This window comes from Mustela putorius, unplaced genomic scaffold (assembly GCF_011764305.1).
Source record: "Mustela putorius furo isolate JIRA1106 unplaced genomic scaffold, ASM1176430v1.1 tig00003898_pilon_pilon_pilon, whole genome shotgun sequence".
Taxonomy (NCBI): domain Eukaryota; kingdom Metazoa; phylum Chordata; class Mammalia; order Carnivora; family Mustelidae; genus Mustela; species Mustela putorius.
In genome coordinates this window covers 17,421,182-17,433,939 of record NW_025422047.1, presented here as the reverse complement: position 1 = coordinate 17,433,939, position 12,758 = coordinate 17,421,182, and the positions used below count along the sequence as shown (strand labels likewise).

Genomic DNA, 12,758 nt, shown 5'->3' with positions numbered 1-12,758 from the left:
CAGTGACTGTTTTTTGAACAAATAAGTGAACCCTCTGTTAACACAAAGATTGCACTATCCAGAAACTCCAGCTTTCCTGATTATCCTTTCCTAAATATTTTCATAACTAGTATTCTTCTTTTGAAAAAATTGATGTGAACTCTTTTCCCCGAGGCCATAATATATGTCATTGAAGACTGCATTTAACTGAAAACAGGAAGAAAAAACCCCACCCATACACTTCCTGGAATTACTGTTTCTATTCCGCATGGTCAGAAAACACAGTGTTTACCTGAATCAATACTTTTCAGTAGTGCATAGAAGTTTGGGAAATACTGGAGTTCCTCAAAGTTGTCTTCATTGTAGATTTTAGTTCTCCTTTCCAAGCCATTTGTCAAGGTTAAGGTATTAGATACTGTTTCATCATTTTGTCCATTAGTAAAACCATCTTGAATTGTTGCCATTGGAGTCTCCATTGGAGGGGCGGGAATCAATAAAAAGTAAACATTTTGTTAGAACTAATTACACTCCATCTTGATTCTTTCCTCTTTGGTGTCCTTGAATGTGAAGTGTAGGAATACCTCCTCCTTTGCAAGCTCTCACAGGATCAAACCCTTTTCCAGGCATGTGGGCATCTAGCCACATGGAAAGGTCACTGGGGCTAAGAGACATATGCTTCACCTGAGAACCCTGGCTCCTGCTCCTGGAGAATAGACAGGGAATTTCTAGGTTCCTAGTTGGCCAAGTTCCTCCTCTGTCAGTTCTCATGAGTGTCTCCTCATAAAAATGCCCTTTACCAAGGAGGGGAGCTTTGAAGTCATAGACTTGACGACAGGATACAGGAAAGCCTGTCAGAATATCCAATGCCATCAGAACAGTCATACCATGGGGACTGCTCAGGGAAATTTTAAGGGCTATCTGGAAAGGTACGTGGGACTCTTTCTCCCAGACCTGATCCATTTCCAGTGTTCAGCATCTTAGTTAATGATCCATTGTCCATTCAGTGGACTAGACAGAAATTTTAAAGCCTTTCTTGTCTCTTTCTCTTCATTTCCTTCATCTAATCCATCAGTAGCCTTGTTAGCCCTACTTTCAAAATCTATCCCAAATTTTTACATTTTTCTTTTTCTCCATTACCTGGCTCTAGTCCAGATACTTTCATCTCTTACTTTCTAACTGGTATATCAACTATTTCTAATCTATTTCCAACACTGCATTTTCCATGTTATAGCCAGAGTTACCTTTTTAAAAATATGATCATGTAACTCCTTTGCTTAAAATCATCCAGAGTTTTCCTAATGGTCCTACAATAAAGATCAGAATCCACAGCCTTGCCTGGTCTGCCCTGGATCCACATCCCCAGGCTCATCTCTCATTGCTCCCTCTGTTTGTCAGCCACCTTGCCCTTGTAGCAGCTACTTGGATACTCCACACATTCTTCACTACCTTCTACCTCTCATATCCACAAGTTAACTCCCATTCAGCCTTCAGTTTTGGCTGGTCACTTCCCTGAGCCCAAGTCCAGTACAGGTTCCTTTTTAACAAGGTCTCATAGAACCATGTTTCTCTCCTCAAAGCACTCAAGGCAGTTGTAGTTAAAATAGGTGACTATTTGTGAAGAAAACCATCTACTTTTTCCATTAGACCTTAAGCTTCATGAGACCAAGGATTCTATCTTTTTAAATGAGCATTACATCCCCAGTGGTTGGTTCATAATTGGTACCTCGGTAAATATGTACTGAATGAATATTTCATTTGCATTAAGGCATTTAGATGACAGTGAACAGGTCAAGCATATGGGTGTTTAGAGATGGGTGAATAAGGAGTACACAATGGGAGTGAAAGATCAGGAAAATACAGTGGTTATGTCACTTTCAGTTCAGATAGTTAGCTTGAGTGAATGTCATGGATTCTGTGATAAATCAAGAATGTTATGGGTAGATCTTTAAAACCTGTTTTTAAAAAGATGGAAGCTGGTGGAGATGGGAAGTAGGGAGACCAAAAGGGAGCTGTTAAGCTATCTAGTAAAAGAAAAACCCAGACCCAGTTTCTGTTTTCTAGCCTCCTCTAAAACAGGACAATAGGCCTATACACTCTTTTTCCTTGTATTTGGGATACAGCGTTGGAGGGGATGAAGAGCCATGGGGTCTGGGTGCTCTGGTGGAGAAGTAAAGGAGAGGTGAAGAGTTTGATATTTTCTTATATCCCTCTGTGGTCAGCTCCGTCTAGAGTTTTACAGGGAATTCAAAGTGGGAGGAAGATTTTAGTAGTGTGGCGATGCCAAAGAAAAGATGAGGACGCATAGAGCCGGGAAGGGGAAGGAAGGCGGAATGACTAGTCCAAGTAAAGGATGGTTGCAGGCCTCCGAACCAATGCGAAGAGGAAGGAACAGGTGGAAGGGCTCAGGATATAACAGAGAGGCAGCATCGGGGAACTAGCTCTGGGAACACAGGCTGGTGTGGCAGAGGATCAAATCAACCCGAGTTTCTTTTTTTGGGTTCTGGAGGCAGATGATGACATTCTGTGAGCAGAAGTTGTATACTGAGCCCAAGTCCAGTACAGGGCTTGTACTGTATACTGAAAGAGCTGTGAAATATTTGGTTCCAGTCCACTGACATTATACAAGCTAGTTGTTATGTGGAATGGTTATGACATTTCCACCTAACATTATGGGTTAATTTACTGTGGAGTATAAGATGTAACCTTTACTGTGTAATATAATATAACCCATATCTTCATTTTCAACTGAGAGTTGGGTTATATCTTTTAACTTACTGATATTTCATGAGTATATATTTTAAGTGGGTTCAACGTGTCACATATCCCAAATCTTCTTTGGCATCAAGGAAGATATTAATTATATACAGATTGTATTAATTTATACAAATACAAGTACACACAGATGCACATCCATGCACATGCATATGCACACATTCATAACATGCATATGAAGTCACATATACATACCACTTTCTCTGGTATTTTTCCAGCCTGACTTTCAGTCACACTTGTTGGTTTATTGGGTTCCTCCTCATAAGTGTTGGCTTCCTTTGAGATCAATTTCTGTAAAACCTCTGCTACTTCATCTTCTAGTGTGTGTGCCTGGCTTTCTGTGATCTGTTATAAAGAGTGAAAACATATATAACTGCTATTCTCATACTTGTGATTAAAAAATAAAGACTGAGGGCACCTGGGTGGCTCAGTGGATTAAGCCACTGCCTTTGGCTCAGGTCATGATCTCAGGGTCCTGGGATCAAGCCCCCATCTGCCTCAGCATCCCTGCTGAGCAGAGAGCCTGCTTCCCCCCCTCTCTCTGCCAGACTCTCTGCCTACTTGTGATCTCTCTCTGTCAAATAAATAAATAAAATCTTTAAAAAAAAATCTAGACTAAACTCTAGTCAAATACATTTTTTAGTAGATGAAAGAATCTTGTGGTCCCTCTTTCTAGATAACGTTTGTTTATGCCTCTATTAGTTGCTGGCCATTCTAGTGACTGCCCTAGCCCTCCTGGGAAATAGTACCTTTGGGCTGTAGAAATAATCAGGCCTGTCTTTGGGAATCCATGGAACATTTATTTTGAGAAACACCTTGAGGGTTATTTCTCCCTCTCTCTCTCTCTCTCTCTCTCTCTCTCTTTTTTAAAAGACTTTATAAATTTAATTGAGAGAGATAGTGAGAGAGAGCAGGAGCAGAGGGCAAGAGGGTGAAGCAAACTCCTTGCCAAGCTGGGAACCCAACATGGGACTAGAACCCAGAATCCTGGGATCATGACCTGAGCCAAAGGCAGACGCTCAACCATTGGAGCCACCCAGGTGCCCCTCAAGCGTTTTTTTCTCTACCCTCAGGGGCAGGTCATGGCAGGTAGCCTCTGAAACAGACAAATTTAGCCCCCTGCTATGGCCTGACAGAGCTGTACAAGGTCTGGGAATCAGGCTGAGGGATGACCTATTTAAATTGTTTAGAGTTTCCCAAATGTTGCTTGTCTTTGCTCCTGTTAGTCTCTTGTCACAATTCACATATCTTTTACTGCTGTTCATTAAATCCTAACCATCCTTTGAGCTGACTTCAAACACCTCCTTCTCTAAAGCTCTTCCTTATTGCCCAACTGCACATAACCCATCCTCTGGCATGCTGGACTGCTTTTACAGTTCTGATGCTGCTTGCATGGTGGGCATGTGTATATTGGTGTAGTTCCTCTGGTAGACTATAAGTTCCTAGAAGATTGTTGTCTTATTTGTCCTCACAACCTATCATGCTTAATATAAAGTAGAGATATAAGAAACATTCGGCTACAACTTGGACCATGTAGCTTGGCTTCTTAGCAAATTCCAAACTGTACTAAGAAATGGGTTTATTCGCATGCAGGACTTACAAGGCCAAGATTCAGCAGTTTAGAAACAATCTTATCAAATACTCCTCTGTCATTTTCCTCATAAATCCTGATAGCAATTTTCTGGACGATGTCTTCAGCAGTTAAAGGAGTTCCATCTAGTTGATGAAGGCCGTCTGGATCATCTAGAGGGTGTAACCACAATTCCACATCATAGCTATCATAGGTCCAGTTCATGGATTGTATTACATTTTCAATCTGTACCTTGCTCTTGTACACTCAGGTATGATTGGAATGCATTCATGGTGTTGTTTGGCCCACATAAGCCCTTGGTTAGAAATAAAATTTTACTTCTAGGTGAGATGCTAAGGTGGCAATGGAAATTCTGAAAGCTTCTTATGTGATTTTAAGTGAAAAAAAGATCTGAGGACAACACAAAAAGCCTCTCCATTTTTCATTCTCACTAATAATACAAACAAGGTTATATTTTGAAATTTTACAGTGGACCATATTTATGTATTATGCCATATTGTCCAAAACATCCTTCTATATACTATATAATTTGATATTCCACTTCCATACAAAGAGTAGACTGGTAATATCTGCACATGTATTTCTTCCACTGGCAAGTTCCTGGCCTGAGGGTGGGGGAACCTGCCTCACACTCGGAATCAGAGAGGGTATGCTGAAGATTTGATGACTTATCTGGGATAAATATTTACTTCTAAATGAATGTGTGTCTGAACTCCTTTACAGAAGACAGCTTAATGTGATAAGCCCCTTTCTCTAGAGAACAGGGAACTTATTTATGTGTCTGATATTTAAACTTATAAAATGAGACAACAGATTTGTGCAAAGCAGTATGTAAATCTATGTAAATCTCTGCAGAGATGCTTGCAAATATGTGTTGTTGGCTTTCCTGGGAATACATTTGGCAGCACTACTTCAGAGGAAACAAGAGCTTATCCTGAGGGAAAGGCACAGTCGTGTTGGTGGCAAGGAAACACAGCACCATGTCCAAGACAACTCTCAGGAAACAGGTGGTCTTTTCTCACCTAGAGCACAGGGAGCAATATACTAGTATGTGCAAGTTTACAAGGCACTTAACTCTTCCTGTCACCCTAGATGGATTGGCAGATCAGAATTTTAGCCCACCATACCACTTGTTATCTATATTTCCTTGGACCACTGTAAAGGAAGATCGTAGGATTATCTGTTTCATTATGAAGCTCAGTTAGGATAAGATGTAAATGTACCTCTTAAATTGCAAAGTACTCTATGAAAGCTGGTGTGCAGTATCATGTGAAAGTTAAAAAATTATTATATGTAGTAGATTTGTGCCAACTGTGATTATCTTCTAGAGAAAATGGAAATTGAATCTCTGGTCAAATTCTACCAAGATAATTCTGATCATATTTACTCAGAGAAAGAAGAGACTCATATTTCTATTTTTATTCTGTCCTTTTTCTTCCATGACTTTGAGGATTCAAACAAGAAATTTCTCTCCCAACCCTCCTTTCAGAGTCCATACAGCTGAAGGGATATGCCATCTTGGGCAGAATATTTTCTTGTTGTTTGAAGAAAAGCTTAGGAAACTGAATAGAATGATTATACATGGAGGACTAGAAGCTTCCTGACAGTATATTATTGCTGAGCTGTCGACCAAGCCATTAGCTATGAGCTCTGGGAGCCCCTGTGTATCAGAGTGACTAATAAACAGAAGACACCCTAAGAAAAAACCATACAACCGATTTCCCTCCTGACTGACTGAAAATTGTTTTTTTTGTCCATATTTTTCAGGAGAGAGACTCATTGTTATTTAGGTCTGATTCTTCCATTTGTGGGTTGCAAGACAGACTCTTGGGAACATGTGGAACAGAAACTACCCAAGGTCTATGCAGAGGTGGAAAATTTTATTTCCCTTCCCACTTAATCCCTCAGGATCTGAAAAGAAGGAAGAGCACTGGTTGCCTGCTGGAGCTGGAAAATAACTGAGATGACTGTTTTTCAGTTCATTTACTTCATAACAGGGAAAACATAAGCAATTCTCGGCAGAAACAGCCTCTCTGCTCTGCTGCACTGCTGCCTGCTCTTGAGTCAGGAGCTCAGACTTCCCTAGCTGACCTTTGCTAGATGGTATTAATCGTTGGCCACTTGGGCATTGCTCCTTACCTTCACTGATTTTACTTGGCTTCCCTAAAAGGGAGAGAATTACTCAGAGTGACTTCTCTACTGCTCATGAAAGCATATTTTACCCTCCTACATATACCCTCAGAGGGAAACCAAACATGAGTTCAACATCCATAACTTTTTTTAAGCAGCTACAACATTCTAAGTGGATGTAAAAGACCATCTTCCAAGTCTTCATCGCCCTGTTATTTTTTGAACCCTTGGCATCTATGTACGGCACCTGGCATTCATTTGTCCAACACATATTTTTAGTAAAGTCTTCATATGGGCCAGAACTGGAAACAGATTGATAAATAGTTTAAGCATGATACCTAACTACACAGAGCTTTTTGTCTAGCTCATAGTCTGAAACATAGTAATTGCTCAATGAATATTTGTTTGGTGAATGCACACAGGAACCCCAAAGCACTACTTCATAAAAGAAACTTGGAAAAATCCCGAATCACATATACTGTGGCAAACAGGGGAAAAGGACACCCGATAGACGCTACAAGCCCATCTGGAGGTTTCACAAAGGTGTAACAGTATCCTGCAGAAGTTTTGCCCCCTCACTTTTTTACTCCTTCTGGGATGTGAGTCTGCATGCCTCTGAGGTTCCAGTTAACTTGGTCTCACAAACCCAGCTGGTTCCAGGATTTCCAAGGTCTAAGAGGAGAACAGTAATTCACTCATAGACCATTATCTCCAAAAGTCTCCTCTGTAGTCTCAAGTGGACTTGAAATGACTCCTAGGGTAAATCTAGAGCTATCAAGGGTAGGACTTGAGAGTTCTGAACCCATTTGGGATGGTAATAAAATGTTAAACAATTTAAAAATAAGTTACTTAAGTTAGTGGTCAGACACAAACAGATCTATAATTCTGCCTGCACATACAACAAGTTTGACAAAAAAATAAAAAAGGTAGTCAACAAACATTAGACTATTTTTAAAAATTTTATGAAATTAAATGGTCTGTTCAATCAAAGTAACTTAAACCATTCTGTATGCAGCTATACCCAGTACCTATTTATTTCTAGTCCAAATATTTTAGGTTAAAAAGTAGAATTCAAGAGAAACACATTTCCGTGAGTAGTATACAATATGAAATGTTTCAAAATATAAACCATCTTCCCTACCCTATTCATATAGAACACACTTCTGAATTTTCCTCAGGCTGTGATATCCAATGAAAGTAATATTTAGTCGGTAGTTGTTTTCTGGCAGAGATAGCCAAGATAATTCTCTTGTGGCCATGGAGCAAAATAAGAATATTCAAGAAAATTTGTAGTCACTTTTAAGCAGTGGTCCTCAGCACAGAAAACACACTCTCCTCCTCTATGCTCAGATACAATCGTTCATTTACTCCCTGGAGTATTATTTTATTTGCTCACTCATTTCTTTATTCATCTATTCATGCAGTGAAATCATAAGGATTCAGACACTGGATATACAATGTTTCTGTTCTAGTGACATTTCCAGTTTAGTTAAGGAGAAAGACATAAATCATAGGTAGTCACACTTAGGAGTATAAAATTACAAATTACATTAAGTGTCATGAACGAAAGGAACAGGTTTCTATCAGATCATGTGTGCTGGATGAACACAGGAATCTGTCCTTCCAGGACTATGGAAGCCACATTAAGGATTTGGGTTTTTATCCCGACACAAATAAAAATCTACTAACGGGTTTTATGCAAGAGTGACAAGACTGTACTTGTGTGTTGAAAAGATCACTCTGGCTGCTCTGAGTTAGAGAAGGGCAGAGTGGATGCTGGAAGATCCATTAGAAGATTTTGCTGTAGTTCAAGTGAGACATGATTAGAGATTGGACAAGGATGGCGGTGATCGAGGATAGAGAACAAAACTATTGTATATATAGGTTTTATATATATATATTTCAGAGAAGGAGAAGTGTGGGCTAGTGTTATGAGACATCAGGCTATAGATGATAATTAGGGCCATGGAAAGGTTAGAATGACCTAGGGAGAAAGATAGGACTAGGAAAAGACCACTGAAAAGAAAGTAATGGCTATTTCAGCTTTCGTAAGGAGCATTTTATTGATGTAATTATTTGAGAATTCTGATATTTTCTTTGTACTAATAGTTAAAGTAAATTGGAATGTTAAAATGAATTCGATTTCATAGAATATAGACAGCAGATTTACATTGTTTTCAAAGAATCAGTAAAAGAACCTTAAAATGAGAAAATAAAATTTGGGCTTCTGTGAAGTTGAGGCCTCACACAAAAATTTGGGCTTTGCCTTAATTTTGATCCTAACTAATAAAGGACTATGAATATAAAAAGGCTATTTTTAAAACATAGGACTTTCTCTTAACCCACAATGGGGAGACTCGAAGTTAGAGAAAAAAGGAATCAAAAGTTTTATTTCCTCATTTACCTTGAAATTTATGGCTCAGTCCACTCTTAGTAGAATCATAATCATCAATCAGTCTTCGATTCTTGGTTGAATCAGCGTCTTCCTCATTTAATTTATTATCATATGGGGAGCTTCTAATGGATTGTCTTTCTTTCTCAGTTTTTTCCTTTTCTGTTATTGCCTTTAGCAGGTTCAAGTTATCAACAAAGGAATAATTGCTTTCACCTGGCTTGTTTTCTGTAATAAAAGCCCCCAAGCCCAACACATCCATTTTAGTTAAGATTTTCATAACCTACGTTATTTAAATTATATCACCATAATTTCTTTTTACCTGGAGGGTATGTTTTTTTAATCTTGTCTGCTTCTGCTTCAGCAATCTGGGAAGTAAATTGGAGATAGACCCAGTTTTAAATAATTGCTCCAGCATTTACCAAATATGACAGCTAAATAATTTAATCTCTGTGGGATTTCATTTTCTTATTTGTAAAATGTAGATAATAATTTCTATTTCAAAGCATTGCCATGAGGATTAAATGAGATAAAAGAAAGGGCAGATGGTCTGCAAATATTAATCCCCTACTCCTGTAATATTGGTGAAAGATAAATCTGATAAATTAAACAGTCTTAAAATAGAGTGGATGTGATATTGGATTTAGTGAGTTATTATACAGTCAGTTCTATGTATTATACAGAATTCTATGTATGTAACTGTTAAGATGTACAATTTCCCAAAACATATTTTCCATCTTAATTTCTGCCAATTTATTATTAAGTTCCTGAAGTTTGTGAATTCAAAATGGCTAAAATGTCACAGCTTAATTATATTAAATATAATAACTAAAATAAAATGAAATAGCATTTATAATTTTACTTTTGACCTACCTGTTCATTCAAAGGTCTTTCTGCACTTAATTCTCTATTATGTAGGGGTTTTTCTAGAATAACCAAACACAAATATAAATTTTATTGTACAGTGGAAAGGTACAATATGTATCTTACTACATAAAATCTCCAAAAAAGAAAAGCAAATGTTAGGAGAAATGTTTTTGGATGCCTGTGAACAAAAATATGTATTAACAAAGATAATCAAGATTATACAGTAACAATGATTATCAGCGTTGCCTTGCTTATTATCTTGGTGCATTTCCCGAGTTAATAGAATTACACTTTCATTTTTCTGCTCAGAAATCTAACATTTAGTTCTAACACTTCTCTTGCCAGCTGTTTCCAGCTAGATAGAGCATAATTTGGATTGGCAAATTAAAAGCTCTTCTATCATATGCTGCACATATTATGAATAAAATATCCTAGTTGTAAGACAACTAGAGGGGAAAAATGCCACTTTTTAAGGCGGAAAAAAACACCTCCTCGCCCAGTTTCAAAATAAGATATTTCAAAACAACCCATACTATTACTCTATCACTCAAAAATTGTGTGTGTGTGTGTGGGGGGTGGCATCTGTCTTCTTGTCTCTGAATTCGGACTGATTTCTCTGTCAATATACACGGATACGATCTGATCAGAAAAGAGGCAAGGTACTTTACAGTTCCCGGGATTATGCCAAGCTTTACCTCTTCGCGGCGAAATAAAAGAGAGGTGGGAAGAAAAGTGCCCACGTACCTTGACTGCCTCCCGGCTTGGGAAAAGCTTGAATTGGGCTGCTTTGAAGCACCAACACCAGAATCCAAGTGCCGGTCCAAAGGAACCCCATTCTTCCACGCTTGGCTTCAGAAACAGCCTGGCGCCGGACTCCCAGAGCTGTGGCTTTTGTTATGAATGAAAAGGAGGAGTAAAAACAGGAAGAGCTAGGAGGGCGGGTGAGGGGAGGAAGAGTGGCAGGGACCCAGCGGCCAGGGGAGCTCCGCGCCGGCGTTACTCAGTAGAGGGATTAGAAAGGCTGCGGGCGCTCCGGAGTCAGGTCCTCAGGTGGGGGAGAGCGCTGTCCGCCCTGTGGGTGCTGAAGTTCCTGTGACGCGAAGCCAGCCGCGGGTCGGCTAGGGCGTAGCCTTACTCTCTCTCCCTCCTCGAGAGGAAGTGAGAGGAAGGAAGCGCATGCTCTCTGAGAGCCAGAGGCGGTAGGGGATGGCGTCAGCGACTCCAATGCTACTCCAATCCCCCGAGAATGCGAGGGGGGAGGGGCGACCGGCAGGCAAGCGTATTTTCCGTGCCGCAGTCTTTCGGGTGCTCCTGTGCTCAGGGTCACCTGGATTGCTATAAACTTGGACGTCATTGTCGTAACGTCCCAACCAAATGTTACTTCAAGGACCAAATGCCTTCCCTGCCCTTGCACCTGTCAAGCAGAGCTAGATAACCTTGTATGAAGGTTTCTGTCTTGGGATAGTTCTGGGATATCTGTTCCAGAATTCCTTCTTTCTCCTCCACCCCCTTTAACCAAAAGGTAGATATAATGCTTACATCCTTAGAAAAGCCATGCCTTTGTGATTTGGGTTGGCATACAAAATGTCCCTCGTCCCTCAGTGCTCTTCTTTCTGTCTTAATTCTATGCAGTCTTTTGAATTGGGAAATTCAAGGAATATTCTTTCACATATATTGCTGCTACACATTCGCACTCTCCTAGATGCTGAAGCAGAACTAAAAATATTACTACCTGTTCCCCCAAGCATGGATGTCCTCATCAGTCTGGGATAAGTAAGCATCAAGAGCCAGTTTCATTGTAAACCCCCCCCCCCATCCTCACTAAGAGGAAAGCTCCCTCTTCAGCACCACCAGCACCACAAAACAAACAAACGAACAAACCTGCATTTCCGTAAAATTCTTCCCCAGGATTCAATTATGCCTAAGGGTCTGGCTGTTCCAGAAGTCTTGGAAGAGAAGGGATCCTAACTAGGTCAGGAGGTGCTTCCCACATTCTGAGAATATTCCCCAAAGTCTAACACTATTGCATAAAAGGAGTTATCAAAAGACTTAAATAATGAAAACAAGCAACAGTAATGTCAGCAGGATGCTGAGTAAGCTCTTCAGTTTCTGATTTTTAAACAGAGCTTGGAGCCTTTCCTTCGTACTGTGGCATTCTGGGAACCCATCTGAATAATGATCAAATAGAAGGATTCAGCACAATCAGGCCTTTGATTTCTGCACCCTTGCTTTTGAAGGAGCAAGTTAGTCATTCGAGTTCCTATAAACAAACAAACAAACTAACTAACAAACAGATCTCCCTTGTTCTAAAGGGTTTTGAGTTTGGAAGTTACTCAAATACTTCCCTTTAGAACTTGAAGAGTACTTTCAATCTAACAGCTATTTCAAAACAAATAGTTGTTTTTTGGCAGTGATAACACAGCATTATTATCCCAGTATACTGGTATACCTCATTAAAAAAATTGTCACAATTAAGATCCCAGCTGGGTAAAGGATAAATTTCCTCATGATCCTCTTCTTTAAAACAGAGATAACGGAGGGACGCCTATGTGGCTCAGCCAGTTAAGTGGTTGCCTTCAACTCAGGTCATGATCTCAGGGTCCTGGAATCAAGTCCTGCATCGGGCTCCCTGCTCTTCCCCTGGTTGTGCTCTCTCTTTCTCTCTCTGACGTAAATAAATTTTAAAAAACGATGACAGTCTCTGTTTCTTTCATAATGTTATTGTGAGGATCAAATGGTACATGTTTTGATCAAGTCATTTTGATGCTAAGAATATTTTGACATAGCCTAAAATATAAGTCATGAAATGTTTTCAGCACTTAAGAAACATTACTGAATATTATGTGATATAGCCTTTTGCCAATCCTGACACTCTATTCCTTACCTGATTCCTCAGTCTCACACTATTTTTAAAATAATTACCTTCATTTTTAAGATTAAAATATAGTTGACATACAGTGTAACTTAGTTTCAGGTGTACAACGTAGTAATTTGACAACTCTATATATTATACTATGCTCACCACAA

General features: G+C 39.5%; 1 protein-coding gene across 1 annotated transcript in view; it reads right to left on the bottom strand.

Moving 5' to 3' along the window:
* SCG3 (secretogranin III) overlaps nucleotides 1-11,776 on the bottom strand; it is a 34,896-nt gene extending 23,120 nt beyond the window's left edge. The window contains exons 1-8 of the mRNA XM_004755429.3: nucleotides 11,613-11,776; nucleotides 10,476-10,619; nucleotides 9,738-9,790; nucleotides 9,187-9,232; nucleotides 8,877-9,092; nucleotides 4,352-4,494; nucleotides 2,947-3,096; nucleotides 272-449 (exon numbers count right to left, since the gene is read on the bottom strand). Of these exons, the coding sequence (XP_004755486.1) occupies nucleotides 272-449; nucleotides 2,947-3,096; nucleotides 4,352-4,494; nucleotides 8,877-9,092; nucleotides 9,187-9,232; nucleotides 9,738-9,790; nucleotides 10,476-10,566 (877 nt within the window). The 5' untranslated portion in view covers nucleotides 10,567-10,619; nucleotides 11,613-11,776. The remainder of the gene's footprint in view (nucleotides 1-271; nucleotides 450-2,946; nucleotides 3,097-4,351; nucleotides 4,495-8,876; nucleotides 9,093-9,186; nucleotides 9,233-9,737; nucleotides 9,791-10,475; nucleotides 10,620-11,612) is intronic.
* Nucleotides 11,777-12,758: the final 982 nt, after the last annotated feature.